The 26,110-nt window shown below is 54.9% G+C and overlaps 9 protein-coding genes across 9 annotated transcripts; 2 read left to right on the top strand and 7 right to left on the bottom strand.

The window, feature by feature from the left end:
• Positions 1 to 144: 144 nt before the first annotated feature.
• Positions 145 to 1,257, bottom strand: LMH87_006612 (uncharacterized protein; the record flags this gene model as incomplete). Its single annotated transcript, XM_056204527.1, has 3 exons — positions 145 to 691; positions 746 to 892; positions 962 to 1,257. The coding sequence occupies 3 exons, from the start codon at positions 1,255 to 1,257 to the stop codon at positions 145 to 147; spliced, it is 990 nt and encodes a 329-aa protein (XP_056059875.1).
• A 357-nt stretch (positions 1,258 to 1,614) lies between these two features.
• Positions 1,615 to 2,039, bottom strand: LMH87_006613 (uncharacterized protein; the record flags this gene model as incomplete). The annotated part of the gene is made up of 3 exons (XM_056204528.1): positions 1,615 to 1,734; positions 1,795 to 1,911; positions 1,974 to 2,039. 3 exons carry the CDS (start codon positions 2,037 to 2,039, stop codon positions 1,615 to 1,617), a joined length of 303 nt encoding a protein of 100 aa, XP_056059876.1.
• A 1,841-nt stretch (positions 2,040 to 3,880) lies between these two features.
• LMH87_006614 (uncharacterized protein) lies at positions 3,881 to 5,994 on the bottom strand (the record flags this gene model as incomplete). Its single annotated transcript, XM_056204529.1, has 3 exons — positions 3,881 to 4,157; positions 4,233 to 5,734; positions 5,788 to 5,994. 3 exons carry the CDS (start codon positions 5,992 to 5,994, stop codon positions 3,881 to 3,883), a joined length of 1,986 nt encoding a protein of 661 aa, XP_056059877.1.
• A 723-nt stretch (positions 5,995 to 6,717) lies between these two features.
• LMH87_006615 (uncharacterized protein) lies at positions 6,718 to 8,049 on the bottom strand (the record flags this gene model as incomplete). The annotated part of the gene is made up of 3 exons (XM_056204530.1): positions 6,718 to 7,056; positions 7,127 to 7,580; positions 7,661 to 8,049. 3 exons carry the CDS (start codon positions 8,047 to 8,049, stop codon positions 6,718 to 6,720), a joined length of 1,182 nt encoding a protein of 393 aa, XP_056059878.1.
• Positions 8,050 to 9,719: 1,670 nt separating this feature from the next.
• On the bottom strand, positions 9,720 to 12,752 carry LMH87_006616 (uncharacterized protein; the record flags this gene model as incomplete). Its single annotated transcript, XM_056204531.1, has 3 exons — positions 9,720 to 9,770; positions 9,835 to 12,494; positions 12,560 to 12,752. 3 exons carry the CDS (start codon positions 12,750 to 12,752, stop codon positions 9,720 to 9,722), a joined length of 2,904 nt encoding a protein of 967 aa, XP_056059879.1.
• A 1,985-nt stretch (positions 12,753 to 14,737) lies between these two features.
• Positions 14,738 to 15,755, bottom strand: LMH87_006617 (uncharacterized protein; the record flags this gene model as incomplete). Its single annotated transcript, XM_056204532.1, has 3 exons — positions 14,738 to 14,962; positions 15,022 to 15,658; positions 15,727 to 15,755. 3 exons carry the CDS (start codon positions 15,753 to 15,755, stop codon positions 14,738 to 14,740), a joined length of 891 nt encoding a protein of 296 aa, XP_056059880.1.
• Positions 15,756 to 16,691: 936 nt separating this feature from the next.
• On the top strand, positions 16,692 to 17,132 carry LMH87_006618 (uncharacterized protein; the record flags this gene model as incomplete). Its single annotated transcript, XM_056204533.1, has 1 exon — positions 16,692 to 17,132. One exon carries the CDS (start codon positions 16,692 to 16,694, stop codon positions 17,130 to 17,132), a length of 441 nt encoding a protein of 146 aa, XP_056059881.1.
• Positions 17,133 to 18,351: 1,219 nt separating this feature from the next.
• On the top strand, positions 18,352 to 22,220 carry LMH87_006619 (uncharacterized protein; the record flags this gene model as incomplete). Its single annotated transcript, XM_056204534.1, has 2 exons — positions 18,352 to 18,641; positions 18,695 to 22,220. 2 exons carry the CDS (start codon positions 18,352 to 18,354, stop codon positions 22,218 to 22,220), a joined length of 3,816 nt encoding a protein of 1,271 aa, XP_056059882.1.
• A 676-nt stretch (positions 22,221 to 22,896) lies between these two features.
• Positions 22,897 to 24,510, bottom strand: LMH87_006620 (uncharacterized protein; the record flags this gene model as incomplete). Its single annotated transcript, XM_056204535.1, has 2 exons — positions 22,897 to 24,228; positions 24,295 to 24,510. The coding sequence occupies 2 exons, from the start codon at positions 24,508 to 24,510 to the stop codon at positions 22,897 to 22,899; spliced, it is 1,548 nt and encodes a 515-aa protein (XP_056059883.1).
• Between the last annotated feature and the right edge of the window lie 1,600 nt (positions 24,511 to 26,110).

A 26,110-nucleotide genomic window follows, 5' to 3' on the forward strand; every position in this document is an offset into this window, starting at 1 on the left:
AGCCGGCCGATCCATCACATGTCGGACGGGCGAGCAGGATCCATTCCGTGGGCTAACATACCACAGTGCCACAACTTTGCAAAATAGATCGGCCAAGAGACACATCTTTGTGTGTGGAAAGCATCAGAACACGAATCGCGCCCACTACGCTTTAATAGCTGTGCCCCCCTTGCTCTCGGCCTGCGCCTCGCCGCGGCTGTACGCCATCATCCTTTTGACCTCCCACTCCCAGGCCGTCAGGTCAGTATCCTCTACTCCTTCTGCACTTCGTGTCACTCTCGGCTTCATGCTCGCATTCTGCTCCGGTCGGAAGAGCATGGCCAGGCTGTAGCGGTCGACCGCGCGCTGCTCCCCGGGCGCGTACCGGATGCGATGCATGTTGCTGCGCAAGGCGCCGCCAGACCACTGCACCATGGCGTCTCCCAGGTTCACAATCAGGCAGCCCGGCTGCGGACGCACCCACCGCCAGGCGCCCTCGTCCGAGGCGGATCCGCCGCGCTTGAGAATCTGCAGGCCGCCCACGATGTTGGCCAGGAGAGTAATGGTGCCAAAGTCGGTATGGTGCGCCATGCTTGTGCGGAGGTCTTCGTCGTCGGGGCTGGCAAATGTCTTGATGAGGCGGATCGCGGTCCCGGATGGTTCTGTTGGGCGCTGGAGCGCAGAAAAGGTATCTTGTGGCAGCGATAGATGCCTAGCGAGTATCCGATTTAGGACTGTAGCAATTTGTTGTCCGTAACTGGCAAACCTCTTGAAGTAGTCGATGCGTTTGAGCACAAAATCAGGCAACGGCTGCAAGTCAGTGGTCCCCATTAGACCGTCCTGACCAAGGTTGAACCACTCAAACCTATCCGGCTGCTTTGTTTCCGTTTTCGCGGCGCCTCGGGGCTTGAAGCTTTCCGTGGAAATGAGTTATAAGCGGCATGCTCTATCGACAACAGTTCATTGATTTGAAGTCACATACCCCAGGAAACTTTTTGGAATGTCGTGCAGATATTGATTCTTGACACTCTCTGGTAGATCGAAAATGTCCTTGCCGATGTAGAACAGCTCATCGATGCATTCGACCATAGCCTCCCCTAGACTGTCTCCACGCAAGTCGAGGAAAAAGAAGCCAAGTTCTGCACAAGCTGTCGAGGCTTGCTGTGCAGTTGCTGCATCATTCTCTCGCAGGCGAGAGAGCGAGATAGTGCTCATCTGGACAGTAGAGATATCGTTGGGAAAAGGAGGAACATCTTTGAACAGCTCTTCTGACGCCATCGTGCCTGCAAAAGCCGGACGCTGGTTATAATGTATGGCTAAGGTTCTCGGGGAAAATGACCGAAACAAGTGCAGACAGTCTGCTTTTGAACTCAATTCGGCGCGGGGTCGGACGCGGCATAGGGCCTAAATAGGAACGGCCGGCATATTTCACAAACGGCACCGCCCGGCTATGCAAAGTTTACACTGCAACCTTATGACGAAGCTCCTCTGTTTTTGTGCTATATATCTTTTTGTGCTATATATCCAAGAACCGCTATACTGTTTTCTCTGCTCTGTTGTATGTACACGCCCACTCTGCTGTCCCCTTTGAAGGATGCTAGCTGATGCATGGATTATCAGACAAGCCGCACCGCGTCAATACTCGCCGCAGGAAGTTCCCCAGCAAGAGCCGGGACCGGGGTTTTCGCGCGCCTCATGTAACGTCGGCTCGTCCAGGTCTGGCGAGCATTGGTCTGGGGGAATGCAGACGCCGGCCTAGGTGGGCAGAGTTAGCCAATTTTGTTCTTTGGAAGATGCAGAGTTCTGTATACTTACACCGTCCCGGAGGTAGCCTGATTTGCACCAGCATCCGCCGCCGCAGCGGATAGCATCGCATTTGCTGTCTTTGCAGCTCTCACAGATCGGCCCGCAGTCCTGTCGTACCTCGCTCGGCTACCCGGACGTTAGAAAACGCAATGCAACCAACCCTTTGTATTCAGTAGACGCTCGCTTACCCCACAGGCCTGCGACCAAACGCCGAGCGTGAACAGCACCACGGCCAAAGGAACGAATGTCTTCATATCGTCGAGTGAGAAGAATTTCGGGGAAGAGGGTATAATAAGGTGTCAACTTTTGAGTCGTACTGGTATGTCTTTCGAGACATGTATTCTTGAAGAGCGACTTGACAGAATATTTATACTGAGCCACGGAGAATACCACTCTCGACATCCACCGTACCAGTCTCGCCATTTATTGGTGCCATCCTTTCGGCGCCATTGCAAGGCTACATGACCAATAGGCTAGCTAGTGAGGTGTCGTCAGAATAGTCCTAGGCTGTGTAAGGCTGCGGCGCGTGGCCTTTGCGGCGAGCTTTTGCAAACAAGGCAAAATATTTTGTCCGATTAGCTAGACGTATACGGAGATATTTGACTTTTCTATGGACCAAGAAGTCGCCGTTGCCGCCCACTTGAGACACTGCCTAGGGACCTCGGGCGTTTGTGACCTGTGCTGCTGCATCTGCACCTTCACTTGCAGAAGAAAGTTGCTGCCCCATGAGGATCAGGCTCGGAAAATGCGGCTAAACATACGCGGCAAGAAAGGTGACAAGGCTGGAGCAGACCAGAGTTGTCTGCACTATCCGTTTACTACAGATGTCCCTGCCCCGGACATTGGCTCCGGGGAATACAGGTGCCAGACTATGTCATATGTCAGTAGGATTCTAGGGCACGCATGCATATACAGGACGATGACATACAGAATCTCGGAGGTAGCCTGTTTTGCAAAAGCATAAGTTGCTGCAGACAACCGCTTTGCAGCGGTGGTCCGCGCAAGTCTCACAGGCTGGGCCGCACTCAGACTGGACTTCGTTGACCTATGCTCAGTTCAGCAACCACTCCGCTCCAAGGCTGGGGTTTTAAGAGCGGTTGCTTACCCCGCAGTCTTTTGCCCAAACACTCAGCGCGAAAAGCATCATGGCGAGAGGAAGATGGGCCTTCATAGTTACGACTTCAGTAAACGAGGGGATGGACAAATGGACGAAGAAGGAATATACCGATGTTGCTGTCTAGCTGAAAATGCATCTTCCCGCCGAGAGCGAATCTATTTATATCCCAGAATTGGAATAATATGTGTCTGAATTTTAAAATGCTATGTTCTCATGGCATTCTTACTGTCTACAATTCTGTAAACGCGTCCCGTCCCGTCAGCGTCCGGCCGACGGTGAGTAAGCTCTCCAAGCCAGCCACTGAAGCCTCAGCTGTGCCGCGTCTTCCGACCACTGCATCTCGTATTCGATGGGCCCATCGAATCAAGGAAAAAAAAAACGAAAAAAGAAAGACCGATTCCATTCTTTCAGCTACCAGGGAGCACACCAGGCTGGAAGAGGTAACGTTAGGCACTATGCAGTTGTCGGCTCGCCGCCACCGTCTCAGCCTTATTCGCATGGGCTAGTTAGCTGGTCCGGGGCCGCATCAGGAAGCCAAGCGGCAACTGGGCCGGGCAGTTTCCGAGCCGAATCTCTCAGTAACAGGGCAATGACTATGCTGATGCTTAGCGGCTCCATGCAGTGCCGGCAAGTCGCAACTATACTCCGACAGGGTTTGCCCAATCTCAGCCGGCCACTTACAGGCTCGCGTGTCTACGTTGCATTTTCAAAATCCGAGGCACACATATTGCGTCGCTCGCCTGGGATATAAGGCAGTCTTGATTCGTTACAGTTCTTCTTCTTGGCTATAATTGGGTTTGCTTTGAGCGGCTGAGTTTTGTCCCTTTTATATATGTACCTTGCCACAGCTCTAGCCGCCCATCCATGTACATCTACTCTGCATGTTTCACTTCAGCTACACTTTTTAGTATTATGTAGATGTTATTCCAGACAGTGCCAAATAGAACATCTCTTTATCCCGTTCTGCGAGCAGCAGGGCTAGAGAGTCTGCGGTTCTACGCTTAAAAACGCACGCCGCCGCAGCTCCGCCTCCTTGACAATATCGGCCGCCAGGTTGATGCTCGGCGCAAGGACAGCATAGCGACCAAGTTCGTCAATGACGTCTTGAATAATCCGATCTAGAGCTGCTCTATTGGGAACTAGGCCCAGAACGAGACCTTGCAGCGACGGAGACATTGTTGCGCCCATGATGAGTAACGACTGCGAGGCCATGGAAAGCGCACCTTGCCAGGTATATGGCATGTGGCCAGCATGACTGTGGACCAGTTAGGGAAAAAAACCTCAAATCAATTTGAGATAAACGAGAAACGAAAGGAGGCGGGTGACGTACTGCTCAGATATGTGCTCCAGCTGTCGCACCGAGGCGTCCAGGCACTTCAGACAGCCTTCTCGGACGACGGGCTCCGCGAACCCCCGCGCATCCTCCAAGACGCAGTGTATGTACGGGCGATAGATGATGACCTTGCACGCGTAATACCGCAGCTTCAAAACGGTCTGCACAGGGTCCTGCAGCGGCACGCGCGCAAACGAAAACTGCAGCGGCGGCGGCAGGCTCTCGTACCACTGCGTGAGCTGGTAGTCGAGCTCCTTGACCATGTGGCCCAGGTTAGGCGGCCTGACAAAAGCGTCGTCCGAGTAGAGGAGCGTGCTGACGCGGTTCAGCAGCCTGCGCAGCGCAATCTCGGCCAGGAAGTACCAGAGCTCGTCCGCGCCGACGCGGTCCTGCTGTTCGTCATCCTCGCCATCGGAAGCAAAGCCTCCCGGCAGCCCGACCTGCTCCTCAAACTGCGCCACACCCGAGTGCGGCAGGTCCAGCTCGGCGAGCAGGTCGCTCTCGAAGAGCAGCGTGTTCCAGTAGATGCGCTCGACCAGCTCCATCTGGCCGGGCGGGACGCGACTGGCGGGCGCCATGAGTAGTAGCTGTAGCTTGGCGCTGGCGCTGCCCAGCAGGCTCCAGGCCTCGAGCGGCCGCGCGAGGTAGAAGAGGTAGGCGGCGGCCAGCAGGTGGCACTGCGCCGCGACAGCATTATTGGCCGTCAGCATGCCGGGCAGAAGCGACCAGGCGGCCGTGAAATACGGCAGCCCGGGCGGGTCGTCGCCGCGCGGGAGGCTGGCAATGTGCCCGCCGAGGCTCGCCTGCCCGAGCGCCAACACCAGCAGCACGATGCAGCTCTCGGGGCCCTCGCGGAATCCGTTGGAGAGGGCGGCGCGGTACTGCACCTTCCACGTGTACGGGTTGACGCACGCGTACCAGACGTTTACCTTGGCAAAGTACGCCTCGATGTAGGCCTGCGTGTTGGACAGGTCGACGGCCGGCGTCTTGGCGAGCGAGTGCAAGGGCTCACGCTCCATCTCGAGCTGAACGAGTATCTGTGGATCGTACTGACGAGGTACCAAGTCCCGGATCAACGGCCACTGTAGCAGGTGGAATGCGGCATTGGTGTGACACTTGGGCATCGTCGAGATGTTTGTCCCCGCCGCCGCACTGCTCGCCCAGGTTCCCAGTCCGCCGTTGAGGATGATGGGCACAGCCTTTCCAGAGCTATTTGTCGTCGGAAAGGGCCCGTCGGGACTTAAAACGGCCGCGGCGCTACTTATGGCAGGAGATGGCTGCGACGGGTTTGTGGCGATGCTACCCCGAACCGCCTGCTGCGACATGTTTGTCTGTAACATACCCTCGATGCGGTTGAGCTGCTCCATGATCATTTTGTCGCCGGCATCGAGCTTCACTCCCGGCTCGCGATAAACACAGTTGGCACCGAGCTCGGCGCATAGCTTGCATTTTGGCCGATTGCCGTCGCAGCGCGACTTGCGTGAGCGGCACACCTCGCACTGGCAATGGCATTAGCAAGGCTCAGACGACGGATGACGATAGGCTTACGCACCGCAATTGTGGCTCGCCTCCGTGGATAGTCTACTACTCCATCGTCGAATCGTCGCTTGAGTGGATTCGAACCGGATCCATCGTCGAGATCATCCTCTTCCGTCCGAAACACGTTACGGGGAGTGGTGCCTGATGGCGAAAGCTGATCCGCCGGCGAGGCTGCACTGGCAGAAGCACCGCTCGATTTGCCTTTTTGTCGTGAAACCATGGTCGCCCAGGGACCGGGCTCTGAATACTTCAAGGTTCGCTGCTCCGTGGCGTGGTGCCGCAACGGCCCTGACTAGCGCTCAGCAACGCCCGAGTGGCCGGAAGCCCAGCTAGGGCACGTACGGCCGTGGCCAATTGAGAAGATGCAGTCAAACGTCAGATAGCTCCACTTGTATCAGAATAGAAACAAGTCAGGAACGCTCTGTCTTGCTGAGGGAGTGGCAAGAGGCTAAGCGGTGACTTGGTCACGCCACGGCCAAGGCCCCTCGATGCGCCGGATACACGGGAAGCGTTGGCAGAGACTCTTGGCTACACGAAGGCCGTCTTTCAATACTGCACTGTATTGTGCAAGATGCAGTAGCTGATCCGACGGCGGTGTTGATGCTTGTATAGCGGTCCTTGATGTCTGGTTCACAATTAAACTCAGGCGACTCGTCGCGGTAGTGGGTCGGGCTAGGGTGCAGCTCAATTGAGGCCGCTCCGGAGCGTGGTGAGACGAGCCGCACTCAACTGAGCAGTGCACCTAGGTAATTCCAGCAACGCAACTATGATGCGACATAAACGTTTTAATCCCTTTATAGTATCAACGGGATCACATGAATGAGCTATGTCTAAAGTCGTATATTTGTGCATGATGGCATTTATGTACGTGAAACCTAGGCTACACTATATATCTCATCACCCAGCCCAGGTTTCATACCCTCCTCCTACTCTGAGCAGCATCCTACTCGTCAAAGATGACCGAAGTAATCTGGCCCTCCACGTTGGCAAACGACTCAAAGTCGCCGAGCTTGCCAGACTTGGGATCGCGCTTCATGACGACGACGCGGCCGTCGGTCTGCAGGCCGATGGCAAGCTTGGTGCCAGCCTTGTTCATGGAGAAGTGGCGGGGAAATTGGCCGCCGGCGGGGATGTCCTGGAGAAAGTTGAGTTTGCCGGTGCTGTCGTCAATGGAAAAGTTGATGATGGAGTCGGAGGGAATCTGCTTGGTCTTGTCGTCGAAGCTGGCGATGGTGGAACTGTTTTCGCGACGCGACGAGGCGACGAGGAACTTGTGGTCAGGCTGTAACATTCAAAAAGTCAGCAATTCAGTTTTTCATTGTAGGATTATTTTCTTTCAAAAGAAAACTTACAGAAACCACAATCTCAGAGGCAGCAGCGTTGGCGGGGACGGGTCGGCCCGCGCCGTGGGAGCCAATGTCGAAAATCTCCTTGAGGTGGATGGTGCTGTCGTACGTGACCTCGTAGCCGACAATGGTGTTGCCGAGTTCGGTGATGAGGTACATGAACGTCTTGGCGCCCTTGACGGCAAAGGCGACGTGGCGCGGGCCGCTGCCGGCCTTGGCCTTGACGGGCGCGAGGGCCGTCGTCTTGAGCGTCTGGTTGTCAAAGGAGAAGAGGCGGATGAGGTCGGTGCCGAGATCCGGAACGACAAGGAACTGGCGCGTGGGGTCGAGGACGGCCTCGTGCGGGTGAGGCGCGTTCTGCTCCGGCTTGGGGCCATGGGCGTCGGTGAACTTGATGCTCTCGACGTTCTTGATCTGGGCCGGGTCGCTGACGTCCCAGGTGCTAAACGTAGAACCGCCACTGCAAGAAAATATGTGTTAACCTTCTGAGGAGAAAAAAAAAGTATTTACATCACGTCTGTAAGAAATATAGTCACATACTAGTGAGCCATAGCGAAGCCGTGACCTTTGTTGCCGTAAAAGGTACCGCTTACGGGGCCGCCAGCAGTTGTGACCTTGCCGAGCTGCTTCAGGGTGCCGTCCGAGTTGGTTTTGTACGAGGAGAGAGACCCGCCGGGGGTGTTGAGGCCCTCGTCGATGCAGTACAGCAGGGCGTCCGCGTGGTCGAGCGTCAGCCACGAGGGGCTCGCCGTGCAGCCGTTGCTGGAGGCGATGGCCTTGATGGCCGGGTACTTTCCGCCGCTGGGCGACGTGGCCTTCGTGTTGAGCGTCGTGATGGTGCCCGCGTACGAGGTCACGTACAGCAGGTTGCAGGCGGTAGCAGCCTGGCCAGCCGCGAGCAGCAGCGTGGCGAGAGCGAGACGTGCCATGGCGATTGCTTTTTGGAATGCGGCAAGTTGTTGTTGTTGAAGTTGAAGTGGAACGCGATTGAAGCTTTAAAAGTATATATATAGCTGGTGGTTCAGAGAATGTGAGATGTCGAGTACGGAACTAGTTCTTGTTAATCGAGGACAGGTTTTTTTCATAGCAGGAAGGGAAGCATAAAATGATATCTGAGGGGGCATGGCCCAGATTTTATAAGACAAAACCCTCACGGTTGACGGCCCGACTCTCTTGTCGGGGATGATCCTGGTCTGGTGGACGATCCGTCACTCTTACTGGCAGAGTCCCGCGCCGGACAAAGCTCAATGTAACCAAGGACCTGGCCATTCATTGAGCTAGATTATGCGCCAAGCTTCATTGTGTCTAGGCATTTGTACGCTCCGCTGGGCGAAATCTCATTCTCCTCCAACGTTACTCCATCCTCTCTTTGAGTGGCCATCTGCGCCCGACCCAGTTTCCAATCGCACGGCTTTTCGCTGTTTGGCCCCCAAACATGGAGTGATTTTAAGTTGTGTTCCTCTCTTCCTTTGTCTGACCCGGTTCATGCATCCCATCGTTCTTACTTGAGTAATTGTCCCAATGTCTATCGCCTTGTGGATTAATTGCACAAAAACTGCAGGACGAACGCATTTATGCCTCCCCCCCACGAAAGACTAGTTTAGTTACAAGTAGATGCCCACGCAAAAACAGCCAGCGCGCCGCCACGACTCTGAGCTCACTTTTGTGTCCTCTTTTCTGCTTACAGGTGGGACGGTCCGTTGTGAGCTTCCCTTTGCGCTCAATCGGTGGGGGCGTTTCGGGTTTCGTCTTGACTCGGCACAGGAACAGACGCAGGGCTGTCCTGCCAAACTTAAAAATATCCCGCCAGTCACCGGGCGGGATGTCCGTAGTTATCCGTGTATCGCAGATGACATGCTTGACAAGCACAGCGGAAAATAACTCCTACTACAGTGGGCGATTCGCTCAGCTTGAGTTGCACGACTCAGGTAAGACGAGTGCTTTGCATAACATTGGATGCACAGACCGAAATGCAACCCCTTTGAGTGCGCCAAGGCTCTGGCAGATAGCTATTTTACTGCAAGAGTATTTCTTTGATGGATATCGGCCTTGTAGATTGGTGGACACAACGCGCTATAAGCTAACGTTAGCTACGACTCTTTGTCAGAGCGTTTCTCCTCTTGAATCAGCGCTAGTTGGGTGTCGCATCTGCTGCCCAGCCTCAGTCTTTGAGATCAACACGAATTTGAGTTGCCGGGCAAAGGACAGAGAAAATAATGGGAGGTGTCAGGCTTGGTAATCTGCGGTGCTCAACTACCGCCAGTATTACAGCGCGGCGTATGTAGCTGCTACTACCAGTACTACGTCGTACAACATACAGCCCTCTATTAACTACCAGAAGCCACTGTTGCATTTGTCCCCCACACATCGCCAATCGTGCCTCTTTCGACATCTCGATCCCCCACCGATGGCACCTACATAGTTACAATTCGCTCACTCCGCGCTGCTGGCGTCTCACTTCTTGTTTTGTACGCCCTCATTTATAATATTTTGGGTATTCTCACTCGTAAAATGTAAAATGTTAAGTCGTGCATCTCCAGCTACTCCTCAACTCCTCGCTAACATCTCGCCTCCAATTTTTCTTTGAACTCATTGCAGCTCACCCGATGGGCGTCGTGGTGCCCCTAGATTTCGACATGCTGTAGGGCGCCTAAAGAAATAACAGTTAGCACCAAGACAAAAGATCAGCGTATGAAGGCATAGAAGGTACTCACAAGGACTTGCTTTGCGTTGCAAATTCTCCAGGCCAGCTTGCGCACGTTGCGATCTGCAAGAACAACCGCGGGGGCAAATTCAATACCAAACATTTCCCGAACGGCATAAACAATTCTTTTCGCGTACTTTCCATCTCTTTCCACGTGGCTGCCAAACACCTCTGTCTCATCCTTGGGGGCAATCTCAGGGTCGCGGTCCAAGCAGTTGCGGACCACAGGCAGCAGGATAGACTCAACAGCGCTGGCGTACATGCCTTTAGCATCCACATCCACATCTTCATCATCTTCGTCAAATTTTCCTAGCGCAATCTCAAAGGGTTCTGAGACGGCCATGACCTTGTGGTGCCCGTCGTGGTGATAGCGGAATTCAAACACGCCCTGCGTCCACCACAGCCTGTCGCCCTCGAAAACCACTTCACCACCAACACTGTCAGCTTCACCATTTTCGCCAGCAATCTTGTGCGGGGGAACAATGATATTGGCATCCAAGATGGGGTTGTCGTAGCTGCCAGGGTTTGTGGGCACCCAACGGCCCAGAGACGACACTTCTGTCTTGTCCCTGGACCGATTGTCGCTGACCATGTACAGACCTATCCAGTCTCTGGATTTGTGGTTGGCTGGCGCAGTCCATTTCACCTTGAGAGGGGCACCGTATTCAAAGGTCATGGTCTTGACTTGCTTCGGGAATCTGCCACTGAGACCCTCCTTTCCTGTGGCTCTCTCGTGAAGAGACGGCAATGCGGAGTGCTGGCCATCAACCTTGAGCGAGAATTGTTTGGGGTCTAGGCCCTCGAAATCAGGCGAAATGCGGGTAAGTGTCAGCCTGGCAGGTGCAATGTTGAAGATGGCAGAGGTATCGCGGACAATGGTCTTGACACCGGAAGCAAACTTGGGTCGAGCTGTGTCAATAAAGTCCTCGACAAACTGCGTCGTGTCGTCCAGGACTCGATCCATGCTCTCCTGAAGCGTCTTGACGGGGGGCGGCAGCGAGCGCTTGATGAACTTGGTCAAGCCCGCTTCGCTTCGCAGGCCTCTACCGTAAATCTTTTGCATATGGGGACGCTCGACATAGGAAATGAACCAGATGGTCATCAGCTGAGCCGCGAGAGCCATGAGGAAGATGGCACGACTCCAGGTGATGAGCGCGGCACCCCACAGTCCTGCAATGCCAAAGACGCGCTCCGGATTGTTCACAAAGCGGTAGATGGAGGTGTAGGTGAGCTTTGCTTGGTGATCAAAGAAATAGTCGCCACAGAACCAGCCAAACTCGCCGAGGGACTCGTAAACGCTGAATGCGGTCCAGAGCTGCAGTGCAACCAGACTGGCGCCCATGACATGCTTGAGGAGCACCAGGCCGTAGCCCCAGTCGGCAGGGAAGGAATACATTTTCCAGCAAGCGGCAATGAAGGACGCATTGGACATGATCATGCTGATATGATGCATGCCTTTCCACTGGCGCCAAGCCTCCTGGGCCGTTTCGCCGTACTTGAGAAAGTGGCGCGTCCACATTTTAGACTTGGATTGTTTATCGAGGAGGAGGCCAAGACCGACGTGGTACCAAACTCGCCAGAGCAGGGCGTGTCCAACAAACATGGCCTGCCAAAATGGCGTGGACGGAGTAGCCAGCGCCAGAGTTGCCACATATGCAGGCATCAACACCACAGCACAGTCAGGGACGCGGAATAGATCCATGTTGGTAATTCCGACGAGATTATGCACAGTGTCCGGAGAGTCTTTTGGTGAGACCGAAAGGGAGCCATCGGGCGATGGCTGAGTGGTAGGTTGTCCGGGCGTGAGCTTGGCGCTCGCATCTTCTAATGGTGTTGCCATGTTACGCGGGGGTGGCGGGTTGTAAGTCTTTTCAATGTGCGGGTTCTCGACAACGACAAGGAAAGCAAACTGGGCGGCATGGGCAGCAATGGAGATGAAGAGAACTTCATAGCTAGCAGCCATCATTGAAATGCCATAGTAGCCAGCATAGCCGATCGAATACATGGGGTGGGGAGCCATCTCGAATACGCCGTCAAAGGTCAGGTCCTGGTCAATGAGGTAGAAAAAGTCACCCCAGTACCATGCAAAGTCCTTTACAACTCGGTGAGCATCGAGCTTCACCCAGAGGTTGAAGCCAATTAGAGCAATGCCGATGATCCAGCGCGCGACGCCGACGAGGGCGCTCTCGGCTTCGGGGGTGTGGCCGCAGACAATGGCAAAGAGACAATATGACGTAAAATCACACATGAGAATCAAGTCTACGACCCGTCGGAAAACCAGCCAAGTATTGTACTCAATCGGGGCCTTTTCAAAGTCGTAGTCTTCCGGGATCTTTGCCTCGAGCTCCTTTTTTAGCAGGTTGTAGAGCCATGGGCGCGGGTTCTTGCCGGTCTTTGGGTTCTCAAAGAGCTTCCACCGGATGGCCCAGGTGACGAGACGGTTGTAGTTGGATTGGATATGCAGCAGGACGCCGATGCCCACGTTGTAGCAGGAACGCCAGAAGAGGAAGATGAGAGCGAAAACAGGCTTCTTCCAGGCGGCGGGTAGCATGTAGGCGGCCAGGATGTGGAGAGCGAGAATCGTAATGACGACAAGATCCGAAAGGTTCTTTGGCTGACGCGGGTCAAGAAGTTGTGAAACCATGTCGTGGGTGGTGGGAACGACGAAAACTATAGACGGGATTAGCCCACGGAGAGCAATTGGCAGCCGACGGGATGCGATTGCTTCAACATACGGGTTCCATCCGGCGTCCTGCCGTACATCTTTTGGGGTTTGGCGTCGGCACGGTCCGGATCAAGGTCGGCGGGCGTGGAAAGGCCGGTGTGCTCTGGGGATGCTGGCGTTTGTTGAGGGTCGGCGGCAGCGGCATCGTCGCGGTGGTGTTGCTGCCGCTTCCGCAGCTCCGAGGGCGCAGCGTTTGTAGCCATTGTAGGCGATTGGGGTTGAATCCAGAAGACGACAATGTGCTAGGAGCAAAACGCAACGCGAAACGAAGCGTAGAAGAAGACGAGAGAAGGGCAAGGTGGGCGTTACGAGAAGCAGTGGGCGCCAAGTGGAATGCGGATTGTTTAAATACGGCCTGGTTCCCGTCTGGGATCGGGCTGGGGGGGAAGGAACCGGCGCGAGGCGTAGAAAAGAGCCGGGGCGGACCACCGTTAATCACAACGTCACGGCTCCGCTGGAACGCGCGAGGGTGCAGCAGCTAGCTTTCGGCGTGAGGGGTACCAGGTTCGGCTTAAAATCAGTGTCGTATAGATTTCCCGGCGAGTTGAATAAGAACGAGGGTTGGACTGGCGCTCTCGATGGACAAGATCAACGCGGAAAGGACCAATGATCCGTAGGCAGAGACCGCTGGACAAACCGGGCTTGCAGCTAACACAGGCGGGATGGGCAGACTACTGCGCTGCAACCTGGGACCGGGGGGGCCAGAGTGTTGAACTCGGCTTGTGTCGCGCGACGGCGTCGATGGAACGAGAGGAGAAACGAGGGCTGATTGTTGGGCGAGAGAGGAGACGAGAGACAGGTGTAGTGGAGGTTTTGGACAGAGAAGCGGGCTTTTAGACTGTGGGGGGCTGCAGCTTGTCCCCGAAGACGCCAAATCAAACTCGAGCGCGGGTTTCTGCCACCTTCGAGGGCTGGCGCTAGCGCTGCAGAGCGCTGCAACATGACTGGCCTCCAGCGGCTTCCAGTGGTTCATGCTGCGCCTCGAGCCCCAGACCAGCATCCGCTCAGTGAAGCGATGATGAGGTGGCCTGCAGTCGTCTCCAGCGGCCCTGTCTGGGGGGGGGGGGGCTTTGGCTGGCCTCCAGTGCCTGGCAAAGATGGCTGGCGCCGAGCCTCAGAAGCCACCCCTCCATCCCCAGCCCAGCCCAGCCCGCTAAATTGAACAGCACATTCCACTAAAAAAATGCACTGCAACCCTCCAGCGCTCCCGTCTCTGAAAGACAGCCACGACAGCGTAGCATCTGAATAGATTCAAGATTGACGACAGTCATATGCTACTGGTCCGCCCCAATATTGCAGTCCTCTATCCCTGCAAACAGCTGCATTTGATCCCGTCTCCCTTTTTCTGCGGCATTTATTTTAGGGCGGGTACAGGCACACAGGGTCGAGCCTACTGGTAGAGTCCCGTCCAGGGCCAGACACCATGTCTAAGTGGCTTGACACATACCCGAGGGCGGCGACGATTCCTGCATGGTAAACTATTTAGTAGGTACTGAACAGCCAGCCTGCTCTGCTCCTTTTCGGAGCGCGTGATGCAGCTCCTCATTCGGACAACGGACGTTTGCACCTTCCGCAGTTAGTTAGCCATTTTCTTGCCATTTCTCCGGACATTTTAAAAACGAAACAGTGCTACGTGGCGCTGTCCTATCCGCCAGCCACGTTTGCGTGATAATTGCTAGCACCTCTTGTCCGGCGATCCAAAGACAAGCTCGCCAATGAAAGCAAAGACAGCAGATCAGCTGAGATGCGACAGCAAGTATGCATTGCATCTATAGATTCTATACATGGGACAGAAAAAACAAGCTCATAGTCGCGTGCCGATGGCAAGCCTTCAGCCAGCTTCCCACAGACTCTGGAGCATCCCTAGAGTGGAAACGGCGTCAACCCCCTGCTGGATGTCCCTCTTTCACATGCCAATTAATACAATTCTACATTCAACAATTCGACCATCTGCTCAACAATATCGGGCTGAAACGAACCGCAGATTGCTAATTTACCTGTATAACGCGTGGTTATTAAAAGCTGCGTGGCTAGCTTGACGCCGCATTGCGAACTCGTGCTGACCCTGCCCACACATCACGGCTACACATCACGCAACTACAACCAGTTCTCAGTATGGAGGTAAAGTCGTAAATTCCATTACCATGCCCCATGAACCCTTCTAAAACTATAATGCAACCATGTACTTTTACTGGGCCTTCTTGGCAAACTCCACACGCAGAATAAGATGCTTGAAACCAAATCCGTCCATCTTGTTGCACGCCTTGACGGCATCGCCCCGGTCCGCAAAGCTGATGAAGGCGAATCCCTTGGCCATGCCGGTGTCTCTGTCCTTGGCCAGGAATACTCTGGTGACGCGTCCGAAGCGCTCGAACATGTCGCGAAGCTCTCCCTCCTCGGCCATTTCGGAAACCTGTAGTTGCATCCGTCAGCACCATGTCGATATTGACAGCAGTAAACCGCTCTACTTACATTGGTGACGCGCAGCGTCGCGAGGTCGTCTCTCTCGCCGTACTTTGATCCCGCCATAGCGCTCGCCGAGACGGCTCCTCCACGCAGGGCAGGAGGGACGTAGGATCCCTTCTTGACTCCGGCACCGCCGGCGCCGGCAGGAGAGGGCTCGTCGCCCATGCCCGCGGCAACATCGGCGGCGCCGTTCTCGCCGATGGGGGCCATGGTATCCTTGTACGGACATCTGGCTGTGAAATGCTCGCCGTTGCAAATACGGCACTTGACCTTCTTGTCCTTTAGCTTGTCCTTCATCGCCTGCGCGTTGGGGTCGGCGCTCTCGTCCTTGGCGTCCTTGCGCCAGCTGACGCTGGGGCGGAAGATCATGTTCTCGGCGATGGAGGTCGTGTCGGCGGCCGGGCCGGCGCCGTCGTTGGCGCTGGCACCAAACTTGGCCCAGCTCTTGCGGTCGGCCACGCGGGGGTTGACCTTTTCGGTGTGCGTGATGTAGCGGATGCGGCGCGTCGTCTTCACTTTTTGGCCCTCATCGTTGAGGCGGTATGTGATGATGGTCTTGGTGCCGTCCTTGTTGGCGATGGTTTGGGGCGCGGGCAGCTCGGTGCTGGTCTCCTCGATATCATCATCGTCGGCCCAGTCGTGCCTGGAGGATGGTGGGGTTAGTCACTGCCAGTTTTGCGCAGGCCGCTCTCGCGGAGGGGCAAAACTCACTTGGCCTTGGTGGGAGCCGTGGAAGCCATGATTGCGGTTCTGAATGGCAGCTATACGGAAGAGCGTGTGTATCCTGTTTCGCAGCTGCGTATGGCGTCGGTTCGAGGGCGTCGTGAATATGTTCGACTCCTTCGTGGGGTTTCTCAAAGAACACTGAATTTACCACTTTTTCGTGGTGCGATACCAGCCACAGTGGGGCTTTGCTGCTCTCGCCACAAGGCGAGTGTGGCGAACGCGTAGCAAATCACGTGACTCCAACTGTATGAATTGTCTTGGGCCGAAATATCACTAGTTTATGATTATAGATGTAGTTGACATTTTATTTTCATTTGTCCTTTGTAGTGGAGTCGAAGGCCTGTAGTTATTCACTTCCGTGCTCAGATTCCGCGACATTTTTTAGACTGGCTAATTTCTACGCGTCGGGGCTTGTTTAAACTTTCTTTGAAAGTGGTGACGAGGCTCCGTCTAAGCCATCAATCGCGTAGCGACTTGGCCACAGTGAACCTTGCCTCAAGACCCTGATGGAAATGACATTCAACATTGTTTCTACCATTTTTGCCATACGAGTCGAATGCAGATTTGAGTAGGCATTTTCGTCTGTTGCTAAGGTGTTAACGAGTAATTTAAAACCTCTTCTTGGCGGTTACCAGGTGTTCCCCAGGATTGAATGCCGAGGGAGCTTTGGTGGGCAGCCAAGCGTGGCGCAGCGAGCCCAGCGTCTAAATGGCCACTGCGCATGCACGCCACTGTGTGTGCGTAATCTAGTCAACCCGCATCCGTCGCCTGCCGTTTCAACCGAGACGCCGCGGGTTTTGACTTTTCAATCCTCGCATCCTCCACCCTCTGAAGAGTTTCATTCTTTTATTTTACGCATCTCCTCCACCTGTCGAAATTTACTTCCCTGGCTCTGCGTTCAGTACTTTGCGATCCAAATACCCATTCGTGACCGACTCCCGCTACAAACGATGTCTGGCAAAAACGACGAGCAGCCGCCCCCTTACGGAGGTGCTCCCAACCCTCCCAAAGCCACATACCCGGGTGGCGGCCCGTCGCAATCGCCGTACCAGCAAAATGATCCGTATGGTGCTTCCCAGCAGCAGCAACAGCAGCCATACTACCAGCCTGGTCCTCAGATGGGATACCACCAGCAACAGCAGGGGCAGTACGGCCAGCAGCAGTACGGTCAGCAGCAATATGGACAGCAGCAGTACGGTCCTCCGCAAGGACAATATCAGCAGGGACCGTACCAGCAAGGCCCTTATTATCAGCAGCAGGGTTACCCGCAAGGCAACTACGGCAACAACAACAACAACAACGACAGAGGCATGGGCGGCGCCGCGACCGGCATCCTCGGTGGTCTGGCTGCCGCTTGTGCCTGCTGTTGCTGCATGGATATGCTATTCTAAACGGCTCGATATACTATAATTGAAAAAGGGTACTCGGAAACTGACGGGTCTTATTGCGCTGGTATCGCGACCCGCTGAGTCGATTCCGGGTGTGGAACAGGGACGGTGTGCGGTGAGTTGTCGTTTATTGTCGGTGCTATTTTGCCGGCGTTGGAGAAAATAGGAATTGATTCTCTGGATTGTGTTTGGTAGTTTTAGACATCACTAATACAAGTGTTTTCTTATCACACTGCGCCACTCTGTGTTGGAAGGTGCATGAGGATCAGCTCGGTCGCGTTTCGAAGTGCATTTCCAGTAGCTGAGCCGGGTAATACCGCTATCCGAAAAGTGCCATGTGAGGCTGCATCGGGATCGCGATTGACGATGGAGGTGTCACCGTGTGTTGTACAGTCTCAACGTGGGCCAACTTTATGCCAGTAAATCACTTGCCAATGGTCGCGGTCCATGTGATCTGGAGTTGGACAACGGAAGGCAAGATCAGTAAGCTACACCTGAAAAGAAAGTTGAAAGAAAAGTTGGAGCAAACGGCCAAAGGTAGTCGGTGCATGCTTCATTGCATTGTTGCAAGACGAACCAAGAATCGGCATGCTGAAAGGCTAGCGCAGCCACAGCGGCGAGTGCGGCGGCTCTGGGGCCCCTGTCAGTGGACAGACTAGACCGACAGGTGGGCTGGCCGGGCCCAGCAAGGCCAACAAACAAGCAGCACAAGGCCCGAAGAGGACAAAGCAAGGCCAAGGTCAAGCGGCAGCCACCCACTCGCTGATCATCCACTCCCGCCTGTGACATCACCAACTTCCAGGGGGCCCCACCGAATTTGTGTCAGTGAGCAATGTTGATGGCGGGTCGCTAATTAATTAACTAAACTGCCCAGAGGATGGCTTCCCAGATGTGCACCTCTCGTCACGTATTCTTCTCCCCTCACGCTGTTTCCTTTACCTCACACTCCTTTGTCCTGACCAGCATCGCATAGAGCCCTTGGCTGCCTTCTGATAGCAGATCAACACGAAAGTACACTGCACTGTTTGCTGGGATTCTGAAACGAGCAACCTCATCCGACATCTGAACAGGGGCAATCTCGCACAGGCTTCCCTTCCCTGTATTAGTACCTATCGCCGCGCACTTTTGCCCACAATAGTTCCCCTCCACACTCGGGAAATCGATATTCGACAGACCATCTCGTTGCAGGACTATACTCACGCCTCGGGCGTCCGCCATCGCCATGGAGAGCGCGCAACCTCGCCTCGTCTCCTCCTCCGTGGCCATGATGCTGCTTGGGTCGGCTTGGCTGCTGCCCTCACAAGCCATGGCTGATTCGGATCCCGCTCCGCTCGATATTCGATCCCTCATCATCCTGGCCGGCAGGAAAACTTCTGATGGGGCCTCGAAAGCGCAATCACAGTCGGGCATTGGTATCGTGACATTCATCACCTCCATTACCACGGCCTTGGTCATCTTTGCCGTCCAGACATCTATCTTTGCGCTTCTTCGCAACAACCTCCCGCGTATTTTGTACTTTCCCCCCATCGGCTCCCTTGTATCGCTGCCGTACTGACATTCTCTAGCAAACCCAAAACATATCTTGTTCCCGAACGCGAAAGAACCGAACCGCCTCCCAACAACTTTTTCGCCATGATAAGAACTGTGGTTTGTTTCAAGGACCGTGAGATTATCAAAAAGTGCGGTCTCGATGCCTACTTCTTCCTCCGCTACCTCAAAACCCTCCTCATCATTTTCGTACCCATCTGCGCCGTCGTCCTGCCGATTCTGATCCCGCTCAATTACGTCGGAGGCATTGGAAAGCGACTCGATGTAAATGCCGACAACAGCACTGCCGACAACAACACCGTAACTGGATTGGACACTTTGGCCTGGGGCAATGTTCGTCCCACGAACACAGGCCGTTATGCGGCGCACCTCGTGCTAGCCATCCTGGTGGTGATCTGGATATGTGCCGTCTTCTTTTTCGAGCTCAGGGCATACGTCAAGGTCCGCCAAGACTATCTCACCAGCGCTGAGCACCGACTGCGAGCCTCCGCCACCACTGTGCTTCTCAACTCCATTCCCAAGAAATGGCTCAGCGAGGAAGCACTCCGAGGGCTTCTCGATGTCTTCCCAGGTGGAGTCAGGAATGTGTGGCTGAATCGCGATATGAGCAAGCTTCTCGACAAGGTAAACCTTCGCAAAAAGATGCACCGTCTCTTGGAAAATGCCGAGACCGAACTCATCAAGGCCGCCAAAACGACCCAGCTTAAGAAACAGAGAAAAGACGAAAAAAGGGAGCGCAAGGAAATGAAACTTGGAGCGCTGAGCAAGGAAGAGAAGGCTGCCAGAAGTGCGAAGCGGGATCAAGAGGCTAAAGAACTCGCAAACAGCGGCGAGAGTGAAGATGCTGGCGACAATGACAAAATTCCTCACACAGTCACTGCTGCTGTCCAGGAATCTGCCATGGAGATCGATGAGGAGCACCAGCATGACCACGATAAGCAGCAGGACACAGACCACAACATGCACAACCCCCTTGCTGGATTGACCAAAACTACCTCCAAAGTCGCAGGCGGGTTGAAAAACGTGGCCAGCAAGTCTGGCAAGGGAATTGAAGATGGTCTTGGAACCACGCATGGTTTTGCGCCGCTGTCTCCAAAGAGCAAAAAGAGTTTGTCTCTTTCTGTTCAGCGCCCGGGAACAATCGGGTCTCACGCAACGCATTCACCTGGTGGATCAATTGTCTCGGCTACGTCTACCAGTGCTATCAAGAAGCCCGAAGATGTAGACGACCAGGGCGTTGGTGGTAACACAGTCAGGAAAGCAGACGATAACGACTTCAAAGACAATCGCAGGAACCGATTCTGGCAGTTTTGGAAGCCTCCGTCAGGTGGCTACGCGTCGCCAGTTCCCCAAGGATTTGAAGCCGAGGATTACATGTCTTCTGGTCAAAAAAAGGACAAGACATTCTGGCAAACGCTCAAGGGCTTCATTCCGTTTATGGGAGGTGAAGGCGAGGAAGAAGCAGACTATCCTGAGGCATTCGATCCAGAACACCAAAATACAGAGGAGGAAGATGCCGAATGGCGCAAATACCTTAAGAAGAAGCAACGCCCTACGCATCACCTCCCTCTCTTTGGCGTCAACTGGCTTTTTGGTATTAGCGGAATTACAAAAAAGGTCGACACGATCTACTATTGCCGAAAAGAACTTGCTCGCCTCAATCTCGAAATCGAAGAGGACCAAAAGCATCCTGACCGCTATCCGCTCATGAACTCGGCGTTTGTTCAGTTCAACCATCAGGTCGGGGCACACATGGCTTGCCAAAGTGCCGTGCACCACATTCCTCGTCAAATGTCTTCCAAGATTATCGAAATTTCGCCTCGAGATGTTGTTTGGGACAACATGGCCATTTCCTGGTGGGAAGAAGGCCTTCGTGCTTTTATTGCCATCGGAATCGTGCTGGTCATGGCTTTCTTTTGGGCCATTCCGGTAGCCGCGACGGCTGCAGTGAGCCAGCTGGACCAGCTTATCCAAGAAAACCCGTGGCTACACTTCCTCAAAGCGAACCAGAACGTTGAGAATCTTGCCAAGATTATTGCGGGTGTCTTACCTGCCGCCCTGTTGGCGCTGCTGCTTGTCTTGGTGCCACCCATCTTGAACCTTCTCGCCGGCATACGAGGAGCAAAGACCGGAACGCAGAAAACTGAATTTGTTCAGTTTTTCTACTTCATCTTCCTGTTCCTTCAGGTCTTCCTTGTCGTCTCGATTGCCTCGTTCTTTGCTGCGTCTCTAGACAAGTTTGTAGAAAACATCAAAGATCAGTTGGGATCGGTTGAAAGCGTGCTGAACCTGCTGGCTGACAACCTCCCCAAAGCGGCAAACTATTTCTTCGGTTACATGATACTGCAAGCGTTGAGTACTAGCTCCGGTACCTTGCTGCAGATTGTCTCGCTTCTGTTTTGGTTCATTATCGGGCCAATGTTTGACAGCACGGCTCGAAACAAGTGGGCGAGAAACACGAACCTTAACAATGTGCAGTGGGGTGCCTTCTTCCCTGTTTATACAAACTTCGCCTGCATCGCAATCTTCTACTCCATCATTTCACCTCTGATTTCCATCTTTGCGATAGTCACTTTCGGCCTTCTATGGCTGGCTCAGCGCTATGCGATGGTGTACGTGTACCGCATGGAGCACGATACCGGCGGCGTCTTATACCCACGAGCCATCAACCAGACTTTCACCGGTTTGTACTTTATGGAGGCATGTATGGCGGGGCTCTTTTTTATTGCAAGAGACCAGAACAAACAAGCCTCGTGCATTCCGCACGGTGTCATCATGTTGGTTGTCATGTTCTTGACCGCGGTGTACCAATATCTCCTCCATCAATCATTCTCGCCGCTGTTTCGTTACCTACCCATTACATTTGAAGACGAAGCCGTTCTACGCGATGAGGCATTCCAGCGAGCTCAAGACGCTAGACTGGGCGTAGACGACGACGACGACGACGACGACGACGAAGAAGACATCAAGGAACCACACGGCATGCGGGAGAAGTCTCCATCTCTGATGGAAGGCGAAGAAGGCATCGAGCTGAACACGATGCAGCAGGAAAACCGTCGTCCGACCGGGCTGCGTCCCAATCCTATGAAGCAGGTTGGTACGTGGGCGGTGCAAGGTGGCAGGCAAATGGGGGGATGGGCCAAGGGCGGAGGAAACCAACTGTTGCGTCTGACCAAGGCCGACCGCAACTCCCAGGCTGCGCAGTACCGTCGGGCGCAGCGTAAAAAGGATCTCGAGGCGCAGCGCGCAATGGGTAATGCCCTTTTCGGCGGTGTCCACGACGAAATCGAAGATCTTACGCCCGACGAGAGAGACATGCTGACGCGGCACGCTTTCCTGCACTCTGCCCTACGAGCCCGCCGCCCGGCTGTCTGGATCCCACGCGACGACCTGGGCATTAGCGAGGACGAGATCAAACGCACGCGCGCGTTCAGCAAGCACATCTGGATCAGTAACGAAGGCACAGCGCTCGATAGTAAAGTGCGCGTGATCTACGGCAGGCATCCGCCCGACTTCTCCGAGGTTGACGTGATCAATCTTTAAGCGAACAAAAAATAACCAAAACAAATTGGCATGATACGGAGCACTCTTTGGCAAAACCGACATCTTCATCAGACACGGACTATTCTTTTCTTTTTGCACACCGTTTATAAACCTGCTTGTTGATTTTTTGTTCTCTTCTTTTCTTTTCAGCATACGAAATCATTGCTTCTGGCGCGGGTCCCTTTTGTTTCAATACCTTTTTGGTTCTTCAAAATTGCGTCGTTTTATTCGTTCGAGACCTTTTTTTCTTAGTATCATTTAGAGTGGCAGACGGTAAACCGGATAGGATAGAAATGTGTGGATAAACATGAATGGAGTAGGCCAGTATTTTTTTTATCGAAATTTTCTCTAAAACTGACTATATCATGTGAAAGTTGAGAGAGATGGTGTGAATCTAGAATCTATTCATGTAAAATTATATGCACGTGGCGAGATGTATTACCCGAACCACGCTGTATATCTAATGCTAAAACGCCCCAATCCAACAAGACATGTATATAAATAGGTCTTGGCCGTCCGAGGAGCCCCATGCCGGATGCATGCCGCTCATGCAGTTATTAAAAAAAATATGGTGTATGTGATTGTCCAAAAAAAGGACGCAGAAAGAAGTCGCCACCCGAAGACGCCAAAGAAAACAAAGTCCAGCCTAGCCTAATCCTCGAAATGCCGTTCGTCATCAATGATCGTTGTTCTTTTTCGACGTGGCGTACACGTCATCCATTTCCTTTTGCAGAGCATCGTTGAAGAACTCGGCATTGTCGAGGTACAGGTGATGACCGGCCTTGGGCACGATGACGACCTTGACGCTGCCGTTTTCGCTGCGCTTCTCCTCGTCGGTGGCGCGCACGAGGGCCTCCTCCTTGGCCCGCTTCAGCTTCTCCTCGGACGCAAGGCCGCCGGCCACGTCCATCCAATCGTTCTCGCCGTACATGAAGACGATGGGGAAGCCCGTCTCCTTTTTGGCGGGGCTGCCGGGGAGGGGCTGGCGGCCAACGTCCTGGATGCGGTTGATGACGGGGCGGCGGGCGTAGGCGCCGGGGGCGAGGATGTAGGCGAGGGCGTACTCGCCGCTGCCCTTTTGCTTGAAGATGGAAAAGGCGTAGTCGTGCAGGGCCCGGGACTCAGCGGCGGGCAGGTGGCTGAAGCGGCGCGAGGTCCAGCCCGAGACGAAGCGCGGCCCGAGGGGCCCTGTCATGCGGATGATGCTAAAGGGCGAGACGTTGGCATCCCAGAGCCAGACGAGCCAGCTGGGGATCGGCCGCTTCGGGGCGGAGGGCGCGCCGCCGCCGGCCTTGGGCGAGGCGGCGGCAGCAGCAGCAGCCTTGGCGGCGGCGGCACTGTCGTGACCGTTTTCGGTGACTTGCTGCTGGTCCTGGGTGAATTCGTTTTCGAGCGTCGACACGTCGGGCTCGGGCATAGAGGCGTTGACGGCGTAGGGGTCCTCGGGGATGCCGACGGGCGAGGCGAGGATGAGCTTCTTGAGGTGGCCGGGGTACTTGAGGGCGTAGGAGACGGCGAGGTAGCCGCCGAGGGAGTGGCCGAGGAGGGTGAAGCGCTCAATCTTGCGCTTCTGGCGCCACTCCTCGAGGGCGTCGATGAACCAGTCCTCGGCCTCGACGACCTGCTGCTCGCGGTCCTTGGCATGGATGCGGAAGGCAGGCCGCGACGAGTTGCCCATGCCGAGCATGTCGAGGGCGTAGAGCTTCAGCCCGGGCATGCGCGACATGGGCTCGAGGTTCTTGTAGAAGAAGCCGAGCCCGGCGCCGTAGCCGTGGACGACGACGAGCGTCTCCTCGGTCTTGTCGCCAATCTTCTCGACGCAGACCTCGTTGAGCGCGCGGTTCTTACCCGAGAGCTGCACCATTGTGCGGCGCCAGACGCGCGTGCCGAGAGGGTCGGGCGTCGCCGACGACGCATTGGGGTTCGAGGCGCTGTCGGCGGCTTCTCGCAGGGTCGGGATGAAGGAGAGTACTTTGCGCTCAACCATGGGAGGTGTGACGCTTGTCCACTAGAGGGAGGAGGAGGAGTCAGCTCGTGGGTTTTCCGGGGTCCGCACGCGACAGGATGTTCTTACCCATTGATAGGCGGCTTCTTTGTAGCCAAGAGGGAAATAGACCGAGGGCGGGCGTGTCTCTCGTGTTTGCTTTATTTGGCTGGTGTCATCCTGCTGGGAGCGCGCAGAGCCATTTTCGGCAGCCATCTTGGCAATCTTGGAGGCGGTGGGAAAGGACGATGCCAAGGTGATGCGCGAACGTTGGAAGAAGACGGTAGCTTTTTGCTGTCTGAGCATCCCGACTTTTTGGTCAAAGAGGGCCGTGACGGGGCTTTTAAACAAAAAGCCCCAGACAACAGCCGTTGTGCCTTGATTGCGTAAACTCTAGTTTGGGAGGTCGAACAAAGTCCACCAGCGGCCGGGGCGGCGGTCGATAAGGCCGGGTCGGGGTGAGAGGCTGTGTGTGGTGGTGCAGCGCTACACAGGTACCTAGGTAGGTAGGTAGTTATCCCGCGGCGCTGACAGGGCTGGAATTATTAGGAGTCCACGCGTCACAGGCGTAATCCGCCGCAAGAGAGGTGTGTGTGTGCTGTGCAGTTGCGGATATTCTAGAAGGAAAGCCCGCCCGGATTTAAGAATGCTGGCGTTGTGTTGCGTAACTAGTGGTTGCGCTCGCTGAGAGTGTGTACACGTATCGGAGTTTGCGTCGATCCGGTTTCCGACGCTACGGCTCGACGCGGGATCAAGCGTTGTTCATGGCAGAGCAGGGCTGATAGAGAGGGAGCAAATCGATGACGGCGGCGTCGTCTATGCGAGTGCGAGGGAGATTACACTGTCCGAGAAAGATGTAGAGGGAGCAATTGAGATGGATGGAGATGGAGGAAGAGGGGATTTTTTTTTCTGGTAACTGCCTACTGGATCGGTTGGGACAGCCCATCGATGACAGCTGCTAATGATCTTGCCACTGTCGAGTGTCCACCAGACCAACTCATTACTACCTTGGCTGCTGCAAAAGGGGCACGAGATGTGCTGTACCTACCTAGTAGCCTGTGAGCTGGGGCCAATTACTGGCACAGTCACTGTAACGTGTCGAGTGCTTGGGGCAGCCTGGCGCTACGATGGACCGGGCGACCGCTGAAAGTCCCTTATTACCTAGGTACAAACCTACCTACCAGGTAAACTGCTGGGGCTTGCAGACGACGCTCGATCGCTGTTTTTAGTTGGGGCACGTTGGGGCGCTGGCGGCCAGCAACGCCTCTGTCAAGGCCCTTCCTTGGCCCTCAAAGCATTCACATGCCCCGCCAGCTGGCAACCGGCTTGCAACGACAACAGTGGGCTTCCCCCAACGTGTGCTGATGGCTGGCCCAGCGGTGCCGGAGGTCCCTGCCCTGAGCAACTCGGAGGCTGAGGTCCCTGCCACATTTGCTCACTGCTCAGCCGCCTGCTACGATAGCGGGGTCAATGGCTTTTTTTCCCGCGTTTCTGGCCTGCCTGCCTGCAAGCCGCCTCTTCGTACTCGCTCTCGCTCTGCCACTTAACTTTCCACTTCTCAATGACGTCCATCTTCTCCGCCAGTGGACCCTCCTACTAAGTCCTCCCCCAGCTTCTCAGCCGCCGCTGTATTTTACTGGCGTCTGACCTTGAGGTGGTAGGTACCTAGGTAGGGACTCGCATCAGCCGAGACCCGCCACCTGCGCCGGCCCATCCCTCGCCTTTTTTTCCCTTGTCCGTGACAAACGTTGCCGAGCCAGATTAAACACCCGATCGCCGCATTGCTCCATTGTCCAAGGCGACTTCCACGCCTAGATGCCTGTCAACATCCATTCAATTGTGCCTTAGAGATCGACCCCCCCGTCCCCGATCCCCCTCTGCCGTCTGCCAGGACCTGTCGCGTGCG

The sequence above is a fragment of the Akanthomyces muscarius genome, chromosome 1 (genome assembly GCF_028009165.1).
Source record: "Akanthomyces muscarius strain Ve6 chromosome 1, whole genome shotgun sequence".
NCBI lineage: Eukaryota > Fungi > Ascomycota > Sordariomycetes > Hypocreales > Cordycipitaceae > Akanthomyces > Akanthomyces muscarius.